General features: G+C 42.8%; 2 protein-coding genes across 3 annotated transcripts; both read right to left on the bottom strand.

Annotated features, from left to right (window-relative positions):
- Nucleotides 1-2,304: 2,304 nt before the first annotated feature.
- On the bottom strand, nt 2,305-19,741 carry LOC113162435 (lysyl oxidase homolog 4-like). 2 transcript variants are annotated; one of them, XM_026360568.1, is made up of 15 exons: nt 19,663-19,741; nt 18,457-18,725; nt 17,729-18,378; nt 16,627-16,838; nt 11,309-11,347; nt 10,998-11,205; nt 10,335-10,515; nt 8,755-8,909; nt 8,497-8,664; nt 7,807-7,969; nt 7,476-7,719; nt 6,427-6,542; nt 5,910-6,046; nt 3,329-3,440; nt 2,305-3,238 (listed from the first exon to the last, which is right to left on the bottom strand). In XM_026360568.1, exons 2-15 carry the CDS (start codon nt 18,722-18,724, stop codon nt 3,168-3,170), a joined length of 2,724 nt encoding a protein of 907 aa, XP_026216353.1. In that variant the 5' UTR covers nt 18,725; nt 19,663-19,741; the 3' UTR covers nt 2,305-3,167. The 2 variants fall into 2 exon arrangements, with proteins under 2 accessions (XP_026216353.1, XP_026216352.1); XM_026360567.1 differs by having other exon boundaries at nt 8,497-8,909.
- Nucleotides 19,742-21,108: 1,367 nt separating this feature from the next.
- LOC113161874 (tektin-4-like) lies at nt 21,109-23,722 on the bottom strand. Its single transcript, XM_033325930.1, has 8 exons — nt 23,713-23,722; nt 22,513-22,639; nt 22,246-22,389; nt 22,080-22,166; nt 21,829-21,964; nt 21,588-21,742; nt 21,277-21,492; nt 21,109-21,182 (listed from the first exon to the last, which is right to left on the bottom strand). The coding sequence occupies exons 1-7, from the start codon at nt 23,720-23,722 to the stop codon at nt 21,279-21,281; spliced, it is 873 nt and encodes a 290-aa protein (XP_033181821.1). The 3' UTR covers nt 21,109-21,182; nt 21,277-21,278.
- Nucleotides 23,723-27,013: the final 3,291 nt, after the last annotated feature.

Here is a 27,013-nt window from a genome sequence, read left to right as displayed (position 1 = left end):
AAATGGGATTAATGGTAATGTGATTAGACTGCTACGCAATGTTTTTGTTCATTTATACTGTGAAACATACAACATCACTGTTTAGTCTGAAGATGTGAGGAAAATCAAAAAGGATGCAATAGTTAGTATGTAGATAATAATAATAATAATAATAATAATAATAATAATAATAATAGAATAATAGAAAAAAATGCTTTTGACCAAAGAGTAAACACCAAAATATATTCGAGTTCAATATTCATGATATTCAATATGACTTGTTATCTTTTAAGCTTGTGGTTGAAGCTTGTGAGAACATTTGCAGAGTTGTTTTATTTTTGTCTAGTAATCCGATCCTGTATTGTTCTCTTTTGTGTTACATATATTGCTACCAGGCAAGAAGTCAGGTGTACCTCTGACCTTCTGCATGAGCAAATGTGGACACATTTACATATTGAGTCTGCCACAACAGAAGTCGACCTCCCTGGACGCTTTTGTTCTACATATACAGCCTGTAGCTGCTCTTTACCATCATCGTGTGAGATCTGCGCTTCGCCCATAATCTCATGTTTTACTGCGGCTTCATGAGGAGGTGAGGTACCACAGAGCAGCTCTCTGGGTGCCTCACACACAATCATTAGATTAACTATACAAATGCAAACCACTACTGAGCAGCTGGTGGTTCCAAGCGCCAGCTCTGCCCTGCAATATATGTATATGCTGTTATGTCACAGAGCAAATGTGCATCGTGAAAAATGGTAGAAAAACCTTAAGGCCCCACCACAATAGAAGGACTTGGTGTAGGGTGGTGCATTTCCTAGCACCAAACACTGTCAGCAAACACACCTCGTCACCCTCTTCTCTTAAAATTTAAAACTTTGCTCCAAATAACACTATTACACACAAGACCACGTGACCAAGATGACCACGAGTTGAACCACTGACCCTGATGTTCTTTGGCAACATCTCTACTAGCTGAGACACAGTAACCTGCTATTTTAGTTGAAGGCAAAACAGGCTCTTCAAATTTCTAGACAAGAGCTGATAAACATGAATACGATGCGTTCAGGGACCTGATTTGTTTGTCACATTAAGATGGAGTATGATTTTTGGTCATCACCTTAATGGAAACAGCAGCACTCAGCCAGTGCTCTCACTTTAAATTATAGTGTAAAAGTTTCTTTGTTTACTGCATATGTACTTTGCATCACTCATTTGATTTTAATTTGTCATTTTGCTCATGCCAAAATTATATTCTACTCATAAAAGGCAAAAAATAAGACCAAAGTAAGCCAGTATTTAAAGTATAGCCTATATAATGTGACACTGGGCAGCTGTGAGAATTTCCAGTGTTTGTATGAGGTTGGAAACAACAATAAAACACAGGGTTAGCTCAGGCTCCCCGGGAAAAGATGGAAGACCCAGTCACTACTTAAACTTTAGTCCTTTTAAATCTGCTGGGAAGCTGCTGGATCTGCACTGTTGTAATCTGAGCTGCCTGAACTGCTGCCACTTGATAAAGTTTGATATCTAACTCATATAGAGTGGCATGAAAAAGTATGTGAACCTTTTGGAATTTCATGGTTTTCTGCATTAATTTCTCATAAAATGTGATCTGATCTTCATCAAGAGTATTAACAAATACCCTGTGCCTAAAGGGTGCGTGATCTTTCATGTCCTAATTGACAACCAATTAAACCTCATAGTGATAGTGGGAAACGTTGTTGTTTCTTTACCCCATTGTTGAGTGTTTGTTGTGCTCTAGGGGTCATTTTGACTGACCGCTCATCACTCACTCACTTTATAACCCTCTCCAGCTTCATGTAAATCAACAATTCTTGGTCGTAGATCCTCTGAAAGCTGCTTTTGGTGAGGCATGGCTCACATAAGCGTAATCTTCTTGTGCAGAGCAAACTCAAAAAGTTAGAGTGGTTTTTGTCAGTTGAAGTAGCTCCAGTCCACACCTCCAAACTAATTTTCTTCCATGTATGCTAACACCTGACTCCAATTAGCTTTTTGTGGTCATTATTCAAAGTTTTATGGTTGTTCTCAATAAAGACATGAAAGATCAGAATTTGTTTGTTATTATTTCAGGCACATTATATTTGACTTAGAAGAAGATCAGATCACATTTTATGACAAATTAATGCAGAAAACCAAGAAATTCACATACTTTTGTTCGCTACTGTATAAAGAGTTAAAGAGAATCATTCTCTCATGGCAAGTTGTAACATTAAGTGTTATTTCTGTTCCGCATTAGGAAACTCTGCACTTAAATAACCATGCCTCAAATAACCATAGAGTTTGTCAATCTGACACTTTATTCTTTCACTACCATTACCAAGTACTGTTGAGAGCCCAATACCGTGGTACAACCAGATCTCATCTGATGTTACCGATGCTAAACAGGTAAAGAACAAACAGGTGAAAATATTTATCATTATAATAAAATAACAATACAAAACACAGCCACACAGGGACACGTTTCAACTCAAAAGTACATTAAAATTCAGCATAAATTAGATTCCTAAAGAACATTATTCCAGAGAGGTATTATAAAACTGTACATGACAATACATTTGCAATACATTACAATATTTATTCAAATAAGGAAAATAGCACCATAAAATAAACATTGTCTCATTCCAAACCAAGAACCACACAGTTAGTCAAAACAACATTTTGTAATGTGGACAGTGAAAGCACAGGAAGCACGTACATAGTTTTGTTTACAGTTGATGTTATCGACAGCTTGGCGACGAACTGTAAAGACCGCGTTGTTGTCATGTGCCCTCAATGCATTACTTTTAAAACTGTGGTTACGTTTTAATCAAGGGAAATAAATCTGTTAGAAATTCAAGACTAGGTTATGGTAAATCTGGAGACTGTTCTATGGTTTATCTTGGTGACATGATGCTGGTGACAGCCCGTTTTGGTCTTTCTAATTTCTCCCTTTGTCTCTTTGACTTTCTAACAGGAACAGTCACTGCTGATGATGATTAGTCACAGAATCCTAATTAGTCATTTTAAGTCCAAACCATCTCAGTTTCCCACCCTCCTCTCTTCAGCCCTCACCTTTCCTTTTACTGGCATGTCATTGTCATTTAGGCTCCTTCTCCCACTGCCAAGTTGAGGCATGGTGAGGAGACGTACAGTTGTTCTGTGTTTAAATCTGGGTGTTCCTAAATTCACAAGAAGTTGTTGGAGATCTGACGTTGGTGGTCAAACAAATCCTCCGCCTCGGCACTGTAAGCATCACCTGATGAAAACAGAATAAAGAGCAAAAGTGAGAAACAGAACAGCAAACAGAGGAAGAGGAAACAACAATGAGGATTTATGGGCAATTTACCTGCATGGCATCCAAACATGTAAACCCGCGCTCCATCGTACTTGCACCGGCAGCGCATCACGTTGTTCTGGAAATCAGACTCAGCCATGTCTAAGGAAGGATTGACTTCTACCTGTAAAGAGGAGAGACGAGGGATAAGATACTGTTATAACATAAGTCTTAATCCTCACATTTGACTGAAGCACTTTTCTGGTCAGACGGGTTTTATTAAAGGACTACTTGGTGTCTTTATTGCCTTAGTTACAATGGTGTATCTTCTTAGCATTTTCACTTCCATCCTGCTTATTTTTCCTACTGTAATAAATAGAACCGAGAATTTTCTTTGTCTGTATGCAGATAATGTTTAGTTGTATTTGTCAAAGGCAGATGTAAGATTAATCCATTGACAGTTCACTTCTTTACCTATGGAGGAGTTAAAATTCACCCCACAATACTCACATTTAAATGTTATTTCAAATGTTACTCGGGGATCTTTGTAGAGTCAAATATCTGTCATAATGATTCATATTTTACTATGGTTCAATTTTAAATGTTTTATTATCCATTAAGTTTGGATTGTGAAATGTATCTGTAGTTAGATCTACACTTTCTGTTGAAAATGCAATGAAATATTTTCCCACATGTCCTGAACATATTACATTATCTGCATTATGCGATTGCAAATCCATGTGTATTAAGTAAAAGAATGATTTGACATTCATTTAATTTTGACATTTTGACACTTTAACAGACAGTCTGGAAATGTTCAAAGTTAAAGAAAAGTTTAAAGATTCTTCCAGCACCTTGAAAACTAAGGGAACAAGTGAGAAAGTAACACTTCTTTTCAAACAGTCAGGAAAAAACTGTTTTTCCACATGGTTTGACTGAGAAGCCACAGGATTATTGTTCTCTCCTTTTCTATATGGCTCATGATGTATAAATTGGGGGTCTAAGTGAGGCATGACATCACTTTCCACTGTTATCACCATACACGGAAAAAAGGCCCAGGGATGCAGATGACAGTTTTGGGTTGGGATTTAAGTTGCAGCCTATCATTAGGCTGTAGCCATGGTTGCTTGTCATGGTTTGTTGTTTTCCACCCCGTCTGTCTGACTGCCATATATAAGAAAAGCACACAAATGAATTTTCCTGATGCACACATCAAACAGATAACCTGACCACATATTCAATAAAGCAACCCACTTTAATTTTTTACTGTATAAATAGTATAAAATTCATGGCTCCAATTATATTCTCAAAGAACGATTTGAGACGTAAAAATATTCATGATTATAATTCTTTTAATTGCACTTTAAGCCAAATCTAGTGTCGAGAACTTCATATATTTTTAAATACTGCATATTGTGATGTCAGTGATTTCAGCAAATAGTTTATGTGGTGTAAAACTCCATATTGAGCGGGTGGCAGCTGATGCCTTTTTTAAAGCTCTTGTAATAATGTGAAACAAAGGGCCCACAACCTGTTTTACAGAACAATGAAAGGTTGTCACTGCAATGTTAAAGACTGCTGTGAGGTTGTGGAGCTGGATTTTAAATGACGGCGCAATCAGGAGTCACATTCACCTCAGCAATCAGGCTGAGGTGGACGTGACTCATCGGTTTAAATGTACGGTCCTAAAAATGGCTGCCACCCTGCGTTTCTTGGGAAAAACTCAAAGAAACACCCAGCGGCATGAAAGACGAGCAGGCCTCTGCCTCCCTCAGTCTCTCACTTCTTACACAAATTTATGAGCAGCTCAACTACTGTTGCACCACAGTCACGACCACAAAGTGCTGCTGGGTCACGTCGCCATGACATCGGTGGATCTCTGCTTAATGACATGTATGTGGTATTATCTCTCTAGACGTGGCTTGTCACATGTGCGCAGACTGGTATAGCGAAGTGCAGGACCACTCCCGCACATAGCTTACGTACGGTCCAAACACGCGTGCATGCGAGTCAAACTTAAACATTTTGATTACACTTAGAAAATAATTAGAAACTGTAAACATCATCATTTTACTGCCACTAAGCTGTCAGGAAAAAATAGAACAAATGACAGAGAAGGAGGACAGATGAGTAGGTAGAGTCAGCAGCTCGGATGTCTAGAAACAGACGAGACGTGAACGAGCTCAGCTTCCAAACATAAAACTCGCTCTGAACAAAAAAGTGCTGACAGGGCCTTTCCACTGCCAATAAGCCTGTACCTTCTGAATGGGTGAACTAATAGCAGGCCTATTTTCTATATAAATCCAGGCTACATTCACTTTCCTTAAATACGCACACACCCTTAAAACTACACATACTGTATACCTGAGTGGCTGGAAACACAGCCAAGACCCACTTAGCTCAAATTATAGTCTTTTATCACGGCTTTTATCTTATGTGTGCTTTTAGATGTTGAAACAGCTACCCCCGCTGTTTTTTCTTCTGCTTCTCTGCATGGGCCAAGATTTTTTTGTAAGATCACTGATGTTATTTCACCACGAATGCTGTGGTATGAATTGCTTTTTAGTCTGGATTGTTATTGGTATAACAGTTTTACAGTGCACTATATAATGCAAATGGGTGACATTAAAAAATTCTGCAATAATAGACGAACCTGAAAGATGTATTCACCAGGTCGTACGTCCGTGATGTCAACCCACTGGCAGTCAATGTCATGGCGGTAGGTGTCCCAGCAGTTAACTGAGATACCCTGATCACCCATGTTATAGCAGGCATACCGCTTATGGATACCTGCAAGGACAAAACAGTTGGAAACATATGAGGAGAGTTGGAAAGAAAGCAGTATGTTCCATAAATTGTCTTTGCTGACAGTCGCTCTGGATTTAAATTTCTACCAACAGGCTGAAATTATGATTTAAAAAACAGATCTTTTTTTGGGGACTTTCAATGAATAGAAAGGATCTACAGTAAGCTGCATAAAGCTGTCTGGGCTTTGTGAAGCCAAAATCATTTTAGGCTTGGCCTCTGATCTTACAGCTGACTTTGAATGCTCATTATGGGATTTCAGCTTTGCACTTTTATGTATTCTTGATTCTCTTGTTTGTCACGGTACTCCTCTCATATCCAGACATCAGTCAAAAAAGCAGACATTAATTTGTAACCGCTCTCACCATCAGGGCAGTAGGTGTCCTCCAGACAGAAGCTGGCTTTGTGACCTTCAGCTACCTTGGTCCCATTGAGGGTCAGCAGATCATAGTGGGTGAACACCTCAATGCTGTGGTAGTGCCTGAGAAAGAGGAATAGTTCTGAATTATTGTTCTGAGTAATAATTGCAGTAAAAGTAACTGAAACAAACTAAGAAAGGCCTCCGCTGATTGATTTTTCTGCTGTTTTTCTGGTTCACAAATGTCAACATTATCCAGCAACACAAACCCTGATGTTAATTTGATTCATAGCGGTCATAAATCCTGTTGTGATGTTGCGAAGGCGTCAGACATCTCCAGCAATTCTACAAACAGAAGCTGGCAGATAGACATCAGTTTGGTGTTGCTCTTTCTATCATTACAGAACCATTTCCAGAGCAGACTCTACCCAAACTAAAAGTCAAACCATGTGTTTCTGTTTGGATAGGTAGTGACTGGCTTGTGGCTGAGAAAGACACTGAGCTCTGCTTCTTGTTTTTGTGCTTAGAACCACAACGACTGAAACAAGAAACCAGGCTGCCCTGAGTGCATTCATGGTTGCGACTGTAACAACTGGGTGACCAGTGAGGAGGATGTTTATCGTAAACTACATTTTAGAGGATAAAAGATTGTGTTTATTGTGTTAAATAACAGACTTTCATGTGCGGTTATTTATAACCCCCGATCTTCGCTGTGCTGCACTCAGTGATCCCGTTTCAATTGCCAAATCTTAAATTCCCATTCATCTTTTGGCTTCAGATTTTAATTTTCTGACCTCTTCTAACAGCTGTGTTTTCTTGTAAAATCTTTCTTTTTCTTGTGCCATCTCATAATGATGCCCATTTGTGTGCCATGTGGGGGCTATGCAGCATTTCTTTTCCAACCCAACCCTGCAGCAGCTAAAATCACCATGTAGCTACTCAATATATGGTTGAAGGGGTAGAATGAGAAACTGCTTGTTCAAATTGTGAGTTTTTCTAAACGGCACAGTAGCTTGAAGTCGCTATCTCACATTTCTGGTCCAGGTTGTGGATTACCTGTGACACTGGTGCCAAACCCAGCTTTCTCTGGTGGCCCGGGGGCGGAAGTCAGCCCGACCCATGTTCATGATGCGGGAGGAGAAGCGCAGCAGGCGGCGGTGTCCGTAGGGCCAGTTCATCCTGGCAGCAGAGGAGGACAAACAGTTCTCCTCGTTGGCACAAGTGAGCAGGTGGAGAGGTCGGTCCTCCAGGTAGGCTGTCTCTTGGACAAGCTGGGCATCCACTACAAGGTCGGGGGCAGCTGCAGGGGTCAAGACGCATAATTTACTTTGCAGTCATTTCACACCAAATACAAACAAACTGATGAGTTTGCAGGTTTTGGACTCACTCTCTACACAAGTCACTCCTGCAGCCCTGCCATCTCCTCCTCTTGGACAGTAGACATGTGTGTTTCTGCGGCACTGCTGGACAGACATCTCAGTGCCGATGCAGTGAGTTCCACTCAGCACCACCTCTCCAGCATCTGCAGAGCCAGGCCAGTACCAGGTCTCCTGCACAGAGACACAAGAACAGAACAAATTCACAAACAAACCCGTCATAGCGCTTTTGTGCTGCTGTTCTTACGCTTTTATTCTAAAACATTGAAAAAAATGTCTCTGCTATAAACAGCAAAGCCCCGTTTTTATAAGAACTATCAGTACACATTATCACATTTTCCACTCTTTTTCACCATTTTAAAACCTGTTAAATGTTCCCAGCAGCCCCCCTCAAATCTCACTCACGCGGCCCTTTCCATGCACAGTTCTATTTTCAGTTTGTTTGCTCTGTGAATTTCTCCCGATCTCTCTTCACCTCACTTTCCCTCTTTTATTTTCGGTGTGCTGGAAGTGGACGTTTGAAAAGCCTGTAATTTCCTCAGGCCTCAGTAATAACACAGCACAGACACACAAACAGTAGGCCGGAGGGAGAGAGAGGAGCAAATAAGGAGGCACAGAGACAGAAGAAGAGAGAATGAAAGGAAAACTTGTCAAAGGAAAACTGGCAAAACAACATCCTCATGTTGCATTTTGTTGCTTACCTGATGAGCTCTTGCGGCAAAGCCAAAGCCCAGCTGTCGACAGACCACCATGGCCTCGTTTATGCCCCAGTTCTCACTGCAGACAGAACCCCAACGCTTCGCTCCTCCAACCTCGATCAGCACCTCCACACGGCCTTCTGCTGGCTCTCTGCCTCCTGCCAGACGCACCTGAATGTGGATTGAAGGAAAACTGTTTGCTTGTGACTGCTTAACGCCTGTCTGTGGATATGTAGCCACGTTTTCATGCGTGTTACTCACCGTAGTCTGCATGCCAGTGTTGGGTACGTTGCAGCGGACTGCTACATCCTGGATGTGTTTGCAGCTGTAAAGCGGCACTGGTCTGTGCTGGCAGTCTGTAATGGATCTTTCCCTGCCTGTGCACTGGACACTGTTCATGTGGATGGGACCAGTACCTAGAAAAGAGGACGTGGAGTGACAGTTGATTGAATCAAACAGTTGGCTGATTTGCAGAAGCCACATGCATAAAGACACATATCCCATGAAAGTCTCTAAAACCTGGTGGCTCTGCAACCACAGATGCCCAGAATGAGTGATTAAAAGCCCAGATGTGATCAAGACCTCTGAAGTGGTTCTGAAATTGAGCTTTCTGTCTGAATGACTGTACATGCTGAGCTGCACACCAGGGTCGTGCTTTATAAACTAAAATAGATACCAATGGCAAAATGAAGGAAACTCTCTGAACACATCTCTATTTGTGTAGGTGTGTGAGGCCCAGGCTAGAGACCTATTAAGCCCTATAATTTGGCTTAAAATAGGTCATGATGTCACCAAGTGTAGCTCTGAGTTCTGTGACCATGCTACCCATGAGCCTCCACATCCCTCCTGCAACGCTGCAACGGATTCATCGTTTTTTTATATGTTCACACAACTCTGGCACATTAAAAGCCACAATGCTCCATTCTGACATTAAACCATGCTCAGACATGACAGCTCTATTGTACCCAATTTAATAGAGTCCTAAAAGTAATACCCACATGGTTTCCATGGCTTACTTCATTAAGTAAAGTAGAGAGAAGGAAATACAGCTACCATAACAGGGCATGCTATGTGCTCATTTGGGCAGGAAGATAATGGCAGGAAATGAACATGATTACAGAGTTACTGCAGAGGTATGGCATGAGAATAAAGACAATAACTGAGTGTTGGAAAATGGGGTCTATGCTATTTCCTAGGACAATGTTTCAGTCTATTCTTGCTTGACAGTTGAGTGGCTCGATTTTCACACCCACAAAGGCAATGCCAAAACAATCAGTCTTCCCCAGTTGATCACGCTCAGTGCTGATTGCCCGACATCCTGGTTTTCACAGCTGAACCAACTTCACATCCAACGGGCTTTTTGTTTTTTTGACTACAACACATACCATTGTTTTGTTTGCTGCAACCTCCTAGCATAGTTTACACTTGTACAGTATAATTGGTCATGGGTAGAGTTCCTCAACAATCAGATGGAAGTAAATGAGGCTGTAAACATTTTCTCTGGGTTTATTTGTTTGCTCAGGTCCACAGTTCTCACAGTGTTGCGTTTACCAGCAGACATTTAGACTCAGAAATGTTTAGTCTAAAGTATCACTGTGCTAAACTGATTCAAAGTCTGTATCTTTTAGCACATTACTGATGATTGGATCAAAATCCAGGGATCTTTAGGAAACTCCGTATTGTTTTCTGAATGAAGTTAATGAAGACAAATAAAGGCCGAGCTCTAGTTAACAAGTGATTCACTAATCATGGTGTGTAAAAGTAAATACATCTTGAAAGTGCAGTCTGACATCATGTTCATACTGTGTATGTGTGGTTGTGGCTCGTGTCTCCTTTCCTACCCTGTCCGAGTTGAGCCTTGGTGAGGGCCTCTTTGGCTGTTCCAAAGCCCAGCTCCCTACAGACCACGCTGGCTGCAGTGATGTCCCACAAATGGTCACACACTGTGCCCCACTTGCCCTCTCTCAGCACCTCGACACGGCCTTCCCCGAGCCGAGGTCCTGACTTGAGACGGACGACAGGCTGGAAAGGAAAATGGAGAGTTCAGGTGATGAAAGGACATTTACGGACTGCCTGTGAAATCTTGCACCTGGAAACTTTGTCTAGGTTTTACTGTCTAGCTGCATTGTCAGATGGTCTAACCCGGGGATGACCTACCTTCGTCCTCAAGAACCCTGGTCCTGCTTGTTTTCCAGCTATCCCTGCTCTACCTAAGATTTTACCTGGGACCTTTCTTGTCCACTCTTACATGATGGAAAACTACTAACAGGCTACTGTAACAGGTAAAAGCATTAATCTTTAGACATGCTTGTTGTAGAATCGTGTTATCTCTGAAGAGCTTCATGCTAATGTTGGCTTTTCCCCCCGATTCCATGCTAAGTCTCTTGGTTGAAGCTTTACATTTTGCAAACAAACGAAAGTCAATGCATCTACTCGTTACCTGTTTACACAAAAAACAAATAGCGTTCATTATTTCATCTCTATTTAGTGTCCTTCAAACTGACCGGCACAGCGGGTGGTGCAGGTGCTCTTCCATTGCGTTTGAACTGGGATCCAGGGACACAGCGAACCACAGCGTGCATGCCGCCCCTGCATGGTACATCACTCCTGGGGAGAAACAGCTGGGCCTGGCACTGGGACAGAGAGACCTCCACACCTTGACACTGCACTTTCTCCACCCAGTAAGCCTTTTTAGTGATCTGTGTCCTCAGTCTTGGTGGAATATTGAAGAAGTGGAACAACCAGTAATCAGACAAAGGACTGAGAATCATCTGTCGCATTTGAATGTATTTCTAAGTGCATATGTTAAATGTACCTGGAGGATGGATCAGCCAGCTTGGAGTCCCACAGTTTCCTGAAAGACAGAGACCATCACATCACATTTACATCCAGTAGACTAAACAACCAACTTATAGACTCCCACAGTCTGGCTCTGTGCACCTCTCTCCTGCCCAGTGTCCCAGTTCCTCCTCAATCATCCTTTCTTCTCTCCCTTGACATCCCTACTCTTCCATTCTGTCTATCAAACCTTGAATAAACAAACTGAAAGCTGTAAGTAGCAAGGAGGCACAACATACTGGAAAGGGCGTGTGTGTTTTTGGATAAACACAGCCCTCATGTAAGAGACAGAGAATGTGAAAAAGACAGAGATTTACAATAACGGATCACATAACCACCTTTTTCTTTAGTTTTCCCCTTTGAAACCGCCACCTTCTTGTTATGAGTTTTTTTTTTAGCGCTTCCATTTATGTTTCAGTGTTTTTCTATATGTCTACAGTGGATGTCTGGTTTTGGGCATCCACGTGGAAAAAGAAAACGATGAATAAGGCACTATATATTGATCCCTGAGGGGAGTCTTTTGAGGCCTGCCAAATTCAACAGGGCTTTCTAACCTGTGTCTAGTTTCATGGTTATTACTCTAAACTAGAGTCAAATTCTAGAGGAAAACTATATTTACACAAAATGAGCCCCACTGAGCTCGGGCACATAGACACACACCGTGCTAGAACCTAAAACAGCAAAGAAAGGGAGGATTTAATAAAGAGAATAATTTAGAAACCAGGCAGAGACTGGGAAATGTCCTACTGTGACACACACACAGGCACGCACATTAGAGCTGACCACTTCCATCAGCCAGTGCGACCACAGTCAGGTGCACCGTGACTCATGGTCTTCATGAATGTGCTTGAATTACATGAGTTACAATACCAAGAATAGACAGGAGGAGCGTTTAGTGTATTCATCAAATATTTGGCCAACTAAAACGGGAGATGTTTCCTTTGCAGGAGAACCCTGATATCAAGGGTTATTATCCACAACATAAGGAAAAATGTGTTTTTGAGGGTGGAAGGAAACAAGGAAACCCACAACTGGAACCATGAGGCAGAGAAACTACTGTATGGAACATGTTCCTCATAAATCATTTACAATCTAACAACAGGCCAGAGAAGGGCAAACTGTATATATACAGTTTATTTAACTGTAAAATTCACTTTCCGTTCTCATATGACATTGTTATTTTCTCACTTATGCTGCTGTCCAGCAATCAGTCTGTCTGTCTGGTTTCCACTGGTGTCTACATTAGTTGAATGTTGTCTTCTGCAATGAACTCACTCCAACTGGTCAAATCTGCAGAGAAATCTGCTTCAACGTTGAACACGCTTAAACTTTTTTTTCTACTGGCACTTTTAAATTGATATGACAAACTCATTAGCAGCACTAACTGCATGGAAATATAATATATTTAGTGAGACGGATAGTTTTTTCACATAAGTTAGTGAAGGGTGACAGATCCTATGACTTTTTTATGAGATGAAATGGGTAAATTGCATGTATGAGAGCTATAAGACTTGGATCTTGGGTTAAGGCAAGAGCTGGTGTAGACTAGACTAATGTTAGGGTAAGGATAGAAGTAGAAGGGATTAGTTTAAGAGGCTAAGTAATACTTTACATCATTGAGTGTCCTCACAGTTCCAGAAAGACAAATGTTCATGTGAGCCTTTGTGCGTGTGCTTACACAGCTGAATATGTTTCATAACTGCGTGATAAATCATAAAAAAAAATCGAAATGAGAGAGATAGACTGGGAGCAAGTGTTAGTTCATGGTGTGTAGGAGGGGGTTGGCGGTGCAACCCATAATTGCCTGCTCTGTTTGGCAGTGTCTGCTGTGCAGTCGAGCAGTAGCATGTTGGTTCACACACAGCAGACATGGAAATATGCACGTACATATCAACTTTTCTCCGCCTTGTCTGTGTAAAAACAGAGCTCCTTAAAACCTCAGTGTTGTTACCCAACGCTATAACTGCCTGCTGAGAAACACAGCAAGTGATGTAAGTCTCAAATGTCTGTGAAATGGGCAACTTTTACAAGCATCGCTTAAATTCACAGCAACAGAAACATCATGTTCTTTCGGTTTTCAGACATATTTCAGTTGTCCTGCAGTAAGTTGAAAGCAATGTGATGGTGTGAATCAGATCACACTGGAACTGAGCGACACTCTCATAAGTTTCATAAGAAGATTTGAATGAAGAGAGGCTGACCACAGCATCAGGCCTCAACACAACAGGTTGTGACCGCAGCGCAACCTGGAGGGAACCTCCTCACTTCTCAGGATCTCCAGCTCTGTGCCAGGTTTTTTACTCAGCTCTGACCACACACAATACCGTAAGGCACGCTGAAGAGAGGAGCTGACTGTCAGGAAAGTAGAGATAACCTGTCATTATACTGCATGAATGCGAAGCTGCCTGACTGGAACAATCGACTCACTGAAGAGACAGCAGGTTGCCACACTGACTCCACAACAGCCTCTAGACAGACCCATCAACCTCCATGGAACGAAAGCCCAAAGGGGCCGTAATGACATACTTTCCATGAAATGTGGGTTTTAGAATAATTGCCACAAGAGGTATTAAAAAAAAGTTGTAAATGAATCGGGGAGGAACATAGAGCAGGGGGTGAAAGTAAATTAGACGAGCTGAAGAAGTTACTCAAACCTCAAAGAGAGTGTGGATGTGATGAAGCGAGGGAGCTGGTAAACGGCTTTAGCACTCGCTTTTTGTAAGCGCAGCAAAGTGGGGGAGTAGTTAAACATCTGTAAAAACGCACTGAGCAACTTAACAGGCAGAAACAAAGGCGAAAAAAAACACAACAACCACATGGCCAGAGAGGGGAGTAGGGGAGTGCTGACGCAGCAGAAAGTTTGCAGCAGGTTTGAGAGCGTATTTAAGATTAGAAGATCTCTCAAGACCATAATTGCAGCTGTTAAAGTGGACAAAACCCCAAAGAAGAGCAGGCATGGACCACTGCCAGCACAGTAGGTAGCACGTGACACGATCAAAAGGGTTACAGTCACTTCTCTTTTCTTGTAGTGTATAAGAAAAGGACATTTTCACAGAGACGGTCGGCCCTACAGGTAAATGATCTTTGTCCATCTGTATTCAGTCAGGTGCACGGACGCTGTGGCTCACATCAGCATGCTGACGGTAAGGAAGGCAAAAAAGGCAAAGATCCACCTCACGCGGATACCTCTATACTAAAAAACAAAAAAACCCTTACCTACCCCCCTCAGCTGTTTACTGTGGGACAGAAATGGATGCTCCATTCATCTCCCACGTAGCTGTGCAGAGGGTGACAAAAAACAAACAACATTCTCTGGCCAGGTCCAGGTCTTACACAAACTGGTGGTTGGGTTGTTTTGGCACAGAAACGTTGTGTTTCTCCAGAAAACTCTGAGGTGTTTTTCAGTTTTGTTTTCTACATTAAGATTAAATTTAGAAAATAAATGAACTGGAATGATTTCTTTGCTCCATCTTTGACTTGAAAGAGTCTGAGGACAAAGTGGGTAACAGTGAGGTTTTTGTCGTTACATCGGATCCTCACAGTTTGGAAGAAGCCTTAGGAGATAAGAGACTGTGAAAGAGAGAGTTTTTCATTGTGAGGCGATGGCCGTGGTGGCGGGGAACAGTGCAGCTGGCGAGAAGCAGCTGTGTCCTACTGTGGAGCAGAGCTAGGACACAGGGGGTAATTACTGGCGACATAGAGAGACAGATGGTGCAGGGCAGGCAGCAGCGAATACAGTCGCCCTGTTGGCCAAGCCATAAAAAGACCTCTGTGGGCAGGCAGACGGACACACAGACTCACAGAGGGTTGTATTTGCGTGTGAACAAGAGTGTGTGCATGTTTATTTCGGTGTGCATGTGGATCCTGGACGCACTTTTATGTGAGGGCTCATGAGCTGCTGCGCGCTGGGGGTGGAGGGATGAATGTATCAGCGTGTGTGTGAGGCTGCAGAGGTATTCAGGTTTTTATGGAATGTGTTAAGGTTTGTGTAGGTGCTTCGGTGGGTATTTATGGCTAAAGTTAGACCGATGAGTAGGGATAAAATCAACACAACAGTCTGGTATTATTAATATAATGAATAATTTGTGTTTGAGGAACAATTAGAGTTAGAATTATGGAAACAAGCAGCAAATGGAGTCGAGGTTCTTTCCTTCTCTTGAGAGTCTGTGCTCTACTGTAGCTGTTTCAACTTTCTCACATTAAGTGGCTTTATTTTATCTCCCTGAAAAGCTGAAACATGTTTTGGGGTTTTCTCTCTGAACCCTATTGGTTGTCTGTGTGGAATATGTCCATAACACAGGTTAATGACTATAGTCCAGTTGTTCAGAAAACAGCAGCCAGCTGTGTTGAAAATGACTCTGAATGTGGTGAAATCCAAAATATGCAAGCAGCAGACTGTGTATGTGTGGCTGTGGGGGATTTGGAGTTGTTTATTGTCATTACAATCATGAGCAATGTAATGCATTATTTTTGCTACTGGGTAATTACTAAAGTGATGTACATGATTTTTCAGTGTGTACTGTGTAATTAATGACCGTTTTCAAGTATGTTGCCCAACATAGTGGATTATAGGAGCTTTTAAAACAGTGTGGATACAAAATTACCTGAGTGGATTTTAAGAAACCTGAGCAGGAATCTGGAGCGGAGGATAATTAGAAAAGGGCCAGGACCTGGCTCTATTTTGAAAGAATACAATTTAATAGCTGAGATTATCTAAACTCTACTATGGATGCAATTTGAGATTTAATTTGACTCCTTCTTGTTCTGTTGACTACTGATTAAGACAGAGACATACAGAGAAATGTCAACAGTACAGTAAAAGATGAAGTGAATCCTCGGACTGCTTTAAAAAGTGCTGCAGCACACAGTTTTCACTGGGAGTTTCTTAATTATATGACATTAGAAACCATGTAATGGAGGTTTCATGTAAAGATACACACTCAGATGATAATGATGAAGATAATCTTGTAGTCTGGATCCGACATTAATAATATACTTTTTAAAGGTTTGTGCTGAGGGCCAATGGGGCAGACGGGCCTGGCAGTCCGCCGGGCTTGGCTAACGCCACAGTGGACATGTCGTGCAGCAGTCGTGGTTAACCTCTACTACAGGGGGGAAGGAACAGCAAGGCAGGCATGGGGCTGGCTAATCCCTGAAGGGATTTGTAGACCACCACACTTTTCCATCGCTTCCATAACCACACACACACACACACACACACACACACACACACACACACACACACACACACACACACACACTCTTTTTCTGTCATGTCCATTCTCACATACTCACCTGTAGGCGTTTTGGTCAAACGCTTCAGCGGCAGGGAATCCTAACATGCCACAGACAACACGGCTGTTGCTAAGGTCCCACCCCTGGTTACACACATGACGCCACTTCCCAGCATGCTTCACTTCCAGAACTCCCTCTGTCACCAGACCCCCATGGTTGCCGGACAGCACAGGTCGCAGACGAGCTTCCTCCAAGTGAACCCTCTCAGATCCCTGATCACAAGAAAGAGGGATTTAAGGCACTAAAAGCGTACACTGTGAGCTGCTTTGTTGTTATTTTGGCACTATATAAATAAACTCAATTGAATTTAATTCTGTTTTGAAGATGGTCTCTGACTGAGAAAGGAGGTCATGAATTTTGGTAACTGTGGTCACAATGAAACATGATTCACAGTTTGCTCCACAGAGACTTCTGTTTTGCTGACTGTCTGAATAGTTTTGACAATGTGACTTCAGTTTTGACCGATGCTTGTTAGCAAACTTTTCTACTGACACAGGATCAAAATGAGTCTTTGTCACATTCTCAAATCACATCAACGAAGAGTGTGTAATTGAATTAAAACAGGATTTGTGTTAAGGAAAACATTACTTAATTTTTACTCAAACCACCGTTGTTTAACTTAACACAGCAGACTGCACACAACTGAGAGAGTGATAACATACGATCATATGCTATGTCTCTAATCATCATATTGTCTAATCATCCACATTGTATACTGTAGGCAGCAGGAAGGAAACTAACAGAGCACAGAGAGTTTGTTTAATGTGTCGGCATTATATGTTATGAAGATAACAAAAGGGTAAAGAAAGTGTAAACTCTGCAAATTGAAAAGAAGAAAAAGCCAAACACAAGTGATTACTGTCTTGCAATTTCCTCTGGTATGGAGTTCTTGCACGTTTGAAGAGTTGGGCTTGGTGGTTAAACTGAACTTCAGGCCCTGCTGGTGCATATGAACTGGATCTGGAGATAGTCTGGTTTTTAGTTTGTCTCTAATTATACATGCCCACTGGCCTGTGGCTCTGTACGGGAGTCTGGATAAAGACTGGGCTGCTTCTTTGCTGTGTACTGGAAGTTATGCATATCTACATGTGTTTGTGTTTACCTGTGTGTACACTACATCAGTCTCCACTCCCATGTCTGGATAAACTGGCTCTGGTTCGACATGGTTCCCACTAATCTGGTGATACCTGTCGCTCCTCCGCTCAGACTGGAGTTCAGAATGAGGCTGTCTGTACACCTGTCCTTCGGCCTCCTGTCTCACTGCCTGTGGACTGGGCTCCTGTCTTGGCCTGTACGCTGCACCATTCGCCAGACGTGAAGGTAGCTCGTGCCCCTGTGGCATAGCTGGGTTCACTTGCTGCCTTGCCCTGGAACTGCCTCGACTCCTTTGCAAGAGCTGGATCTCGTGGCCATTTTCCTGTGGTGAAATGTTGCGTCGGGAAGTAGTTGGGTTGCGATGGAGGGCGATCTCATGGCCTCTGACTGGGCCTGGAGCTTCAGGTGGAGCCGGTGGGGACACCGATTGTGGCTGTGGTGGTGGGTTTCTCTGTCTTGGTTGGCTTGGTTGCCGCCTGGAAGATGGAGGAACATCCTCCATAGCGGCAGGGGGGAAGCCATTTCTTCTTTCTGGGCTGCAAATGACTCCCAGATCCTCAGCGTGGGTGCAATCATTGATTCCCCAACCATTTGAGTGACACTGGGAAATGGAGAGTTCTGTGCCCTTGCAGCGCACATTGTCCAACCAAACTGGACCTAACAGCAAAAAAAAAAGGAGTTAGACTATTGAATTGATAGACAAAAAAGGTGTCATACATAGCCTCACTGACAAACCTTGTCCCTGGCCAAACTTTGCACTGTGTGCCCACGTAAAGCTGCGTTTAAAGCCGAGCTCTCTGCACACCACGTTAGCCAGATGAATATCCACGTTGTCGTCACACACGGTGCCCCATGCTCCGTCGTGAAACACCTCCACACGTCCCTCATTTGCACCGCGCCGGCCAACGCCTGCGAGACGTACTAACATCTCCTGGGCTGCCAGTGGAGGGGGAGAGAGGCAAAGCAGCAGGAGGAGTGTGGACAGGTAGCTGAGGCACAGCATCCTGGAGAAAACCCCCCAAGAAAAAACAAATGTATAGTAAAGAATGCTGAAGGAAACAATGTGACTTCAGGTAAAGAGAAGTAATGCAGTACAGTAAACAGGGAAGATGCATGTAAAGCAGAAGTTCATAAATAAATGTGCACATGTTGCCACAAAAATCCCAAAAATCATAAACTCACATTCTTCACTTGGATAAAACATATAATTAGATTTTTTTTTCAAACCCTAATGGGACATTCCACAGTAAGATGAAAGACTGATAGATGTTTGAATCCCCTAAGACAATCAGTCATCGAAAGGACAGTCAGATGCCTGAGAAACACTGTGAACACATAGCGCTCAGAGTGGAGAAGCCAGGGCGAAGGGAGTATAACTAAAGCTAAAAGTAGCCTCTCCATCCAGCCAACGGAAACTTTGGCTTCCCACAAACCCTCAAGCTTAGCTGCACGTATTTAGCCAACAGACACAAAAGCAAATAAACACCATCATAAAAATGTTCTCACACATAAATAAAGCAACAGGTCTGTCTCTGTAAGAGGCATTTTGGTTAAAAAGCATTAAGTAATTCATCCTTGGTCCACCTTGTAAAACCTTTATCTTCCACCAGAGAGGGAGAAACTGGAGATGAGGAGCAGTCAAAGGAAGAGGAGATTTAGATCTTACAGCAAGTTCATTCATCTGGTCAGTAAAACTATTCTGTATAGGTATAACATACAAATATGCAAGAAAACCATTAGCCATGTTTTATCTCACATTAACCAGGGCAGAATTCAAAGTGGTTAGAGGAGAGATGAGTGTGGCTGAGGTCAGGCAGCTGCAGGGAGTGAATCTTCAATTGAACAGTAGAAATCAAGAATAGGAGAAAAAACAAGTTTAAATAGTCGGACAAAGAGTCAAGAAAGGAGAAACAAGAGGAGAAGTGTTGAAGTTCTACTCACCTGTCTGTTGAGCTCAGCCTGGACTCACTGGGAGAGAGAAGGGAGAGAGCACTGAAGGAAAAGAAGGCAGTGAGTCCGGTCCTCCTGTCTGTCTCCCTATTCTCCTCTTTTCCCTCCCTCTTTCTTTGTCTGTCACTCCCACAGATCTGCTACTTCATCCATCCCTCCCATTTTTGATTTAAGCAGATTTCTTTTTCTCCTTTTTATTTGGTCACATTTGTCCTTTCCATCATTTTGGGCCCATCAGAGAAAGTCTGCAAAAGGGAAACTGACCACAGAAAGCAGTGTACCCCAACATAAACCTGTTAACACAGGTTCAATCTACATACAATACGTTGTCCCACTGCAGCAGCTTGTTCACATCAAACCAGCATTTTTCTTGCAAGTTGACCAATGTTTAACCTCATTGTAGTCTTTAACCCCCCAATGTGTTAGAACAGGAAAATATGTTTAAACCTCATGCACACACACACACACACACACACACACACACACACACACACACACACACGGTGAGTAGTGTCATGACATCAAATAAATACTAGGTGTTCTGCAGTAAGAATGGAGCTGCCTGTCTGAACTCTGTCTCTTTGCATGAAGTTTAGTTTCATAAGATCCTCAGTCGTGGCACCTCCTCACACTCTCTCTAAGAACACAGACTGAGGGCAGCTCCACATTTAAAACAGACCAGATATTTCCATGTGAATTTACAATCACAGATTACTGTATAGTAAATTATTGTATAGTTAATTACTGTGTAGTAAATCGATGATTAGTTTTATTTGAGAATATGTCTTTATTTCTCCTTATTATTACCTTCAAATATGGACTAACCTTTTAAGCATACAAAGTTATGTTAATATATAACTAATATTAACTAATATATAACTAATTGTAATGTTTACAAACTGAAAAATAATCCTACACTGGATGTTTCTGCTGCTTTTGAGGTGGAAGACGTTCACTGTAATGATATGTGACAGGAGATGAGCTAGTGAGACTCAATAGCTCGCTCTAGTGGATTAAAGCATTACGACAGGTGAACACTAAATGTCAAACATCAATTCAGCAGCTTGAAATAACCTTCATCTTTCCTGATTTTAATCTGTGTTTTACTTTTTACATGTTGCATGACTAATGTAAATGCAGAAAAGTATTTAAAGTTGTTTAATGTGGCTAATATGCTCTATTACCAACAATACAGTACTACAACATTGATAATGCTGCAAACACTGAGCACTTTCACTTTTTCACCACATTTAGCCAATAACATTTATTTTTATTTTGTATTGCAGATTTTAATATTGATCATTTTACTGAAGTATAACATGTTTTGTCTTTGTAACACTCTCTGACAGACAACTGCTATGTCAGACAGACAACTGCTAGTCCAAAGTTATGAGGGAGGTTCAGTGTCCATCAGTTGTTCGTATGAGTCTCAGGACCAGAACAACATGAAGAATATATTTAAAAGACACCAGCTGTCCACATGTCTGCAGCAGGTAGATTTACTACAGACACTATAGATAATCATAAAATATGTGCTCAGTGTACATAAATGATGACGTACAGAGAACATAACTTCATTAAAACTCATCATCTTGCTTCATTTACCTTTAGTATCCTGACAGTGTGGAGACTGTTGGGTATCGTTTACGGTGAGTCATGCACTTGTCTCTATCAATGAACAGTGAGTGAGTTTTACAGTTAATGTCTTTCTCTAGAGCCATGCGTGACTCCTCCAGGTGGGACAGGGAGCTTCTGGGTTTGCTCAGCTGCTGGTTCAGAGACGTCAGAGTGGCATCAATTTGTCTCACCTCCCCCTCCAAACTAGACACAGAAGCAGCAAGACAGGAGATAAACAGAAAGATGAGACAGCACATGATTTCAGATCTGTGTGTGTGTGTGTGTGTATGTGTGTGTACCTGAGCAGGGATTCATCCCTGCAGAGCTCCATGTTGGGTCTGAGAGAGCGAAGGTGAAGTCTGGACTGAGCTACTCTCAGTGGAGCCTCTTTGTTGTTGATGGCCTTCTGTAGAACCAGAATATTCCTCTCCTGGACCCCGATCTGCTCCAAGATCTGTACACACATGGTCACACAATTACTAACCAATCAATAGATCACCCTGTCTGACTGTCTGTCTGACTGTCTGTCTCTCTGTGCACCTCTGTAAGCTTCATCTCCAGCTGAGTCTTGGCCTGTACCAGCTCCACACAGCGCTGGCTGAAGGCTTGGTCCACCTTGGAGCACTGGACTCTCAGATCCTCAGTGGTGTCCTGCAGCACCTGCTCCACCAGCAGTCTGACACACAAACAGCTTAATTAAGTTCAGTGAAAACTTGAAATCATTTACCACAGTGAAGCTTTGAGCTCCCATCACACTGATCTTCATCATCATTACTCTGCAGCACTCTGACCTGAGACTGTTGGTGGCCTGTTCCTCCTGCAGGGCCTTGTTCAGGTTGTCCTGGCTGAACTTCATCCACGACGAGCGGTTACACACTCTGCATCAAACCAGAAGACACAGAGTGTAACTGTATCATTGTGTAATTGCAGATTCACAGACTCATAGCTCACACTCACTGGTCCTGCATGGCAGCTGAGCCTGGGTGGTGCTTTGTGTCTGGACTCCTGTTACTGTGTCTCCCACAGTGGTCATCAAAGCTGTAGGCCTGGTACTTATCAGACCAGTCCAACTCTAACATGTGCTTGGCCTCTCTGTTCAACCTGACACACACATCAAAGATAGATAGATACTTTATTACCGCCTGGTCAATTCAGACGTCTAAAGGACATTTTATGAATGACGTACATGTCAGGAAATGTACGTTTCTGTAAAGAGACACTCACTTGATCTGAGTGACAACCTGAGCTGTAGTTCTCTTCAGAAGGTCCTGGACGCTCCTGATCAGGTCCACTTCCTGTAAACACAGTCCCACTGAGCCCTCTGCTGGAGCTGCTTTACTGTTACACTGAACTTAGTATGAGACACTTGATCCAGAGAAAAAATTACTGTCACTTGGAAAGTTGAATTGTTTTATATCTGTTATATAATTTAATTAAAGCAGATGAATAATTAAAGTCTTGATATTGTGCAAGATTTTAACACTTCACTTCAGGCAGGCATGAATGAAAAACTAGATTTATTTAGGGGAAAACCACACAAAACAGGGAACTAAGGGGGGTGTCAACCGTCACTGCAAAAACAGGGAAAAACACGAGGACAAAGTAACAACATAAAACTACCAATATGGCGGGAAGTAACAAAACAAGAAACCAATGTGCAATCAGTGACTGGGAGCAGAGGGAGAGAAATGGCTGGTGGGTGGAGACCCGAGGGAGAGGGAGAACTGGGGGAAATCCAAAGCTGGCTGGGTGCCAGGCCGAAACTGTAACAAATTGAGAAACATCCAGAACAGTGGACCTCATTCACCAATATCTTCCTACATTTTAAGGTTTTTCCTTAAATTTGTAAATATATTTCTGATTTATGACGTGTACTTAAACCGCTGATTTATTTTCCTCGTACCTCTCTTCTTATACTTAATGACAATATCGTATGAGGGTTAGGGTTAGCTTGGTGAATTCTGCTTCACAAGCAATGAAAATAAAATAACCAATTATTTTGCAAAATTATGTTGGCAAAAAAATAGTGGTCTTGAGTTTGTATAGATTTTGTTCTTACCCAAGAATAAAAAAGTTTGTCATCAGAATGTCAAAAACTGTGAAAGTGGGCTTTAGGAGGACATTTCTTTTTAAGAATGCTTCAATACTGACAATTTTTGACACAGTTTTCACTTGACTTTGAATTTGTAGATTTTATTTACAGATTAGTGAAAAATATTTTCTCAGGTTATGACTCAGGTTACCTCCTGCTTTGTGATAGTTACATATTTCCATTAAATTCATCCAGCTCCTCTACCATGTGGGCTGAAAGTTTATTTAGCTAGTTTGTGTGTTAACACTGTGTTGGAAATGAATTACTATATTACTGCATTAATAATTTCACCAAGGTCTTATTCTGTCACTATTGTAGAGAGCTGTCTGTACCTCCCACCATACAGTAGTCAACTGGAGGAACTGGGAGGAGAGGGTCTATGCTCCTCGGACCGACACTTGATGGTCTCTGGTCTATCACCTCAACAAGATTATTAACAGCAAAACCTGTTTAACAGCAGACGTCTGAGCTAAAAGCTAAAAGAAACGTTTAAAGTCTGTGAATTAGAGAAATGTGTCTCACTCTCTCTAAAATGAAGTATGACAGGATGAGTCCACTGACTGTGCAACAAGATATGTCTGAACATACATTTACATATATACATTTACATTTACATTTACATTTACATTTACATTTAGTCATTTAGCAGACGCTTTTATCCAAAGCGACTTACAAGTGAGGAACAAGGCAAGCAAACAAAATCTAAGTCAAGGAGAACCAACATCAAAGCAGAGTGCTATCAAAAAAGTGTTTCTGTTTCAAGAGATGTTAGAAAGAAAGGGTAGAATTTTTTTTTTTTTTTTTTTTTTAAGTGTAACGGAAGATGCGGAAGAGTTCTGTTTTCAGCAGTTTTTTAAAGATTGCAAGTGAGGTGGCTGAGCGTGCAGAGATAGGCAGCTCATTCCACCATCGTGGGATCACTGAGCTGAACAGTTTTCCTTGGTGTCGACTGTGTGGTGCTGGTACCACCAGACGACGTTCCCTGGTTGAGCGCAGTGGACGGGAGGGGATGTAGACCTGAACGATTGAATTGAGCTAAGATGGAGCTGTGGAGTTAACCACTCTGTAGGCAAGAGACAGAGCTTTGAACCTGATCCTTGCAGCCACAGGAAGCCAGTGCAAAGATCTGAAGAGCGGTGTGACATGAGACCTTTTAGGTTGATTGAAAATGAGGCGTGCTGCCGCATTTTGGATCATCTGGAGGGGTTTGGTCGTGGATGCCGGTAAACCCATCAGTAGTGCATTGCAGTAATCAGGCGAGATAAGATCAACGCCTGTACAATGAGTTGGGTTGTGTATTCCGTCAGATAGGGTCTGATCTTTCTGATATTGTGGAGGGCATATCTACACGACCTAGCGACTGTGGCGATGTGATCTGTGAAGGTCAGCTGGTCGTCAATGATGACCCCCAGGTTTCTGGCTGACTTAGTAGGGGCAATCACCGCAGATCCAATGTTAATGCTGATGTTGTGTTGAGTTGAAGGTCTGGCAGGGAAGACTAGAAGTTCAGTTTTGGGTATGTTGAGTTGAAGGTGTCTTTTTCTCATCCAGGCAGAGATGTCAGAGAGACAGGCAGAGATGCGAGATGAGACAGTTGAGTCATCCGGCGGAAAAGACAGGAAGAGCTGTGTGTCATCTGCATAGCAGTGATAAGAAAAGCCATGAGAATGGATGATAGAGCCTAGAGAAGAAGTATAGATTGAAAAAAGAAGAGGACCAAGGACTGAACCCTGCGGTACACCGGTGGAGAGGTTATGAGAGTCAGAGACACGCCCCTGCCAGGATACCTTAAAGGTTCGTTCGGACAAGTATGACCGAAGCCAGGCTAGAGCTGATCCAGAGATGCCCAGGTCTGAGAGTGCAGTCATGAGAATCTGATGGTTCACAGTGTCAAAGGCTGCAGATAGATCTAATAGAATAAGGACAGAAGATTTACCTGCAGCTTTTGCCACCCGTAGGGAATCCACAACAGTCAGAAGTGCCGTCTCTGTGGAGTGACCACTCTTGAAGCCAGACTGATTGACATCAAGGAGGTTATTCTGGGAAAGAAAGTCAGAGAGTTGATTGAAGGCTGCACGTTCCAGAGTCTTGGCCAGGAATGAAAGAAGAGAGACCGGTCTGTAGTTCTCCACAAGGGAGGGATCCAGAGAAGGCTTCTTCAACAGTGGAGTAATCTGGGCTTGCTTGAACGAGGTGGGAAAGGTGCCTGTTGTGAGAGAGGTGTTGATGACCTGTGTAATGGCTGGTATTAGTGTTGGTGCGATAGCTTGAAGAAGAGAAGAGGGGATCGGATCCAGAGAGCAGGTGGTCGGGCGATTGGAGAGGAGGAGAGTGGATACATCGTCCTCTGACAGTGTTGAAAAAGTGAAGTGAGATGCATCGTCAGGTTTAGTAAGCAGAATGTCATTGTCAGGAGGAGTGAACTGGGAGCTGATGGCTGCCACCTTGTTGGTAAAAAAGGAGGCAAAGTCGTCAGCTGTGAGACAGGTGGGTGGTGGAGGTGGGGGTGGATAGAGTAGAGATTTGAAAGTTGAGAACAGCTTTCTAGTGTCTGTGGTGTTGCTGAGCTTGTCCTGGTAATATTCAGTCTTCGCCCTGGTGACACTGTAAGAGAAAGATTGAAGCAAATCCTGATACTCAGTTAGAGCAGGTTGAGACTTGGATTTGCGGCACTTCCTCTCAGCACCCCTGAGCACCGTGCGTTGTTCACGGATCTGGTCAGTGAGCCACGAGTTGGAAGCTGAAGGACGAGCAGGTCTAGTAGATGTCGGGCAGAGACTATCCAGGCAGAACGAAAGAGTATCACAGAGCCTGTCTGTGGCTGCGTCGGTGTCGTAGGTGGATAAAACCTGCGATGAGGGCAGCGCTGCAGAAACCAGGGAAGAAAGCTGCTCCGGGTTGAGAGATCTGAGGTTGCGGCGGAATGTTTCCAATGCAGTGTAAGAATGAGATGGTCTAGAGAAGAAGACTGTGAGCTGAATGAAGAAGTGATCCGACAAATGCAGAGGAGTGACAGAAATGTCATCTACAGTGCAATTTCGGATCAGAACAAGGTCCAAGTTGTTGCCAGCTTTGTGAGTTGGAGGAGTGAAGACTAGTCTAAGGTCAAACGTGTTCAGAAGAGCGAGCACGTCAGATAGGCTACCTGTGGTTTGTCCAGGTGGATGTTGAGATCACCTAAGACGATGAGAGGAGTGCCATCTTCAGGGAATTGAGACAATAGCATGTCCAGCTCGTCACAAAAGTCCCCCAGCTGGCCCGGCGGTCGGTAGATCACAATGATGTGGGCTGTGATTGGTGCTGTAATTCTAACGGCATGATATTCTAAAGAAGACAGATTACTAAAGGGTGCCATGGTGAAGAACTTCCAGGTATTGGCTACTAGGAGACCAGTCCCGCCCCCCCGGCGTGATGGGCGAGGAGTGTGAGAAAAAGCAAAGCCGGTGGAGAGTGCGGCTGGGGTGGCCGTGTTTTGCGGAGTAATCCAGGTCTCCGTAAGTGCAAGCAGCTGAACAGCTGAGGTTGAAGCAAAAGCTGGAATGAAGTCCGCCTTGTTCACCGCCGACTGACAGTTCCACAGGGCAAGAGAAAAAGAGGCCGGCGGCGAGGTGTTCTGGGTGAGGGGCCGCAGGT

The sequence above is a fragment of the Anabas testudineus genome, chromosome 1, assembly GCF_900324465.2.
Source record: "Anabas testudineus chromosome 1, fAnaTes1.2, whole genome shotgun sequence".
NCBI classification, from domain to species: Eukaryota; Metazoa; Chordata; class Actinopteri; order Anabantiformes; family Anabantidae; genus Anabas; species Anabas testudineus.
Note: the sequence above shows the minus strand (reverse complement) of the source record. Positions and strands in the feature narration are given on the sequence as shown.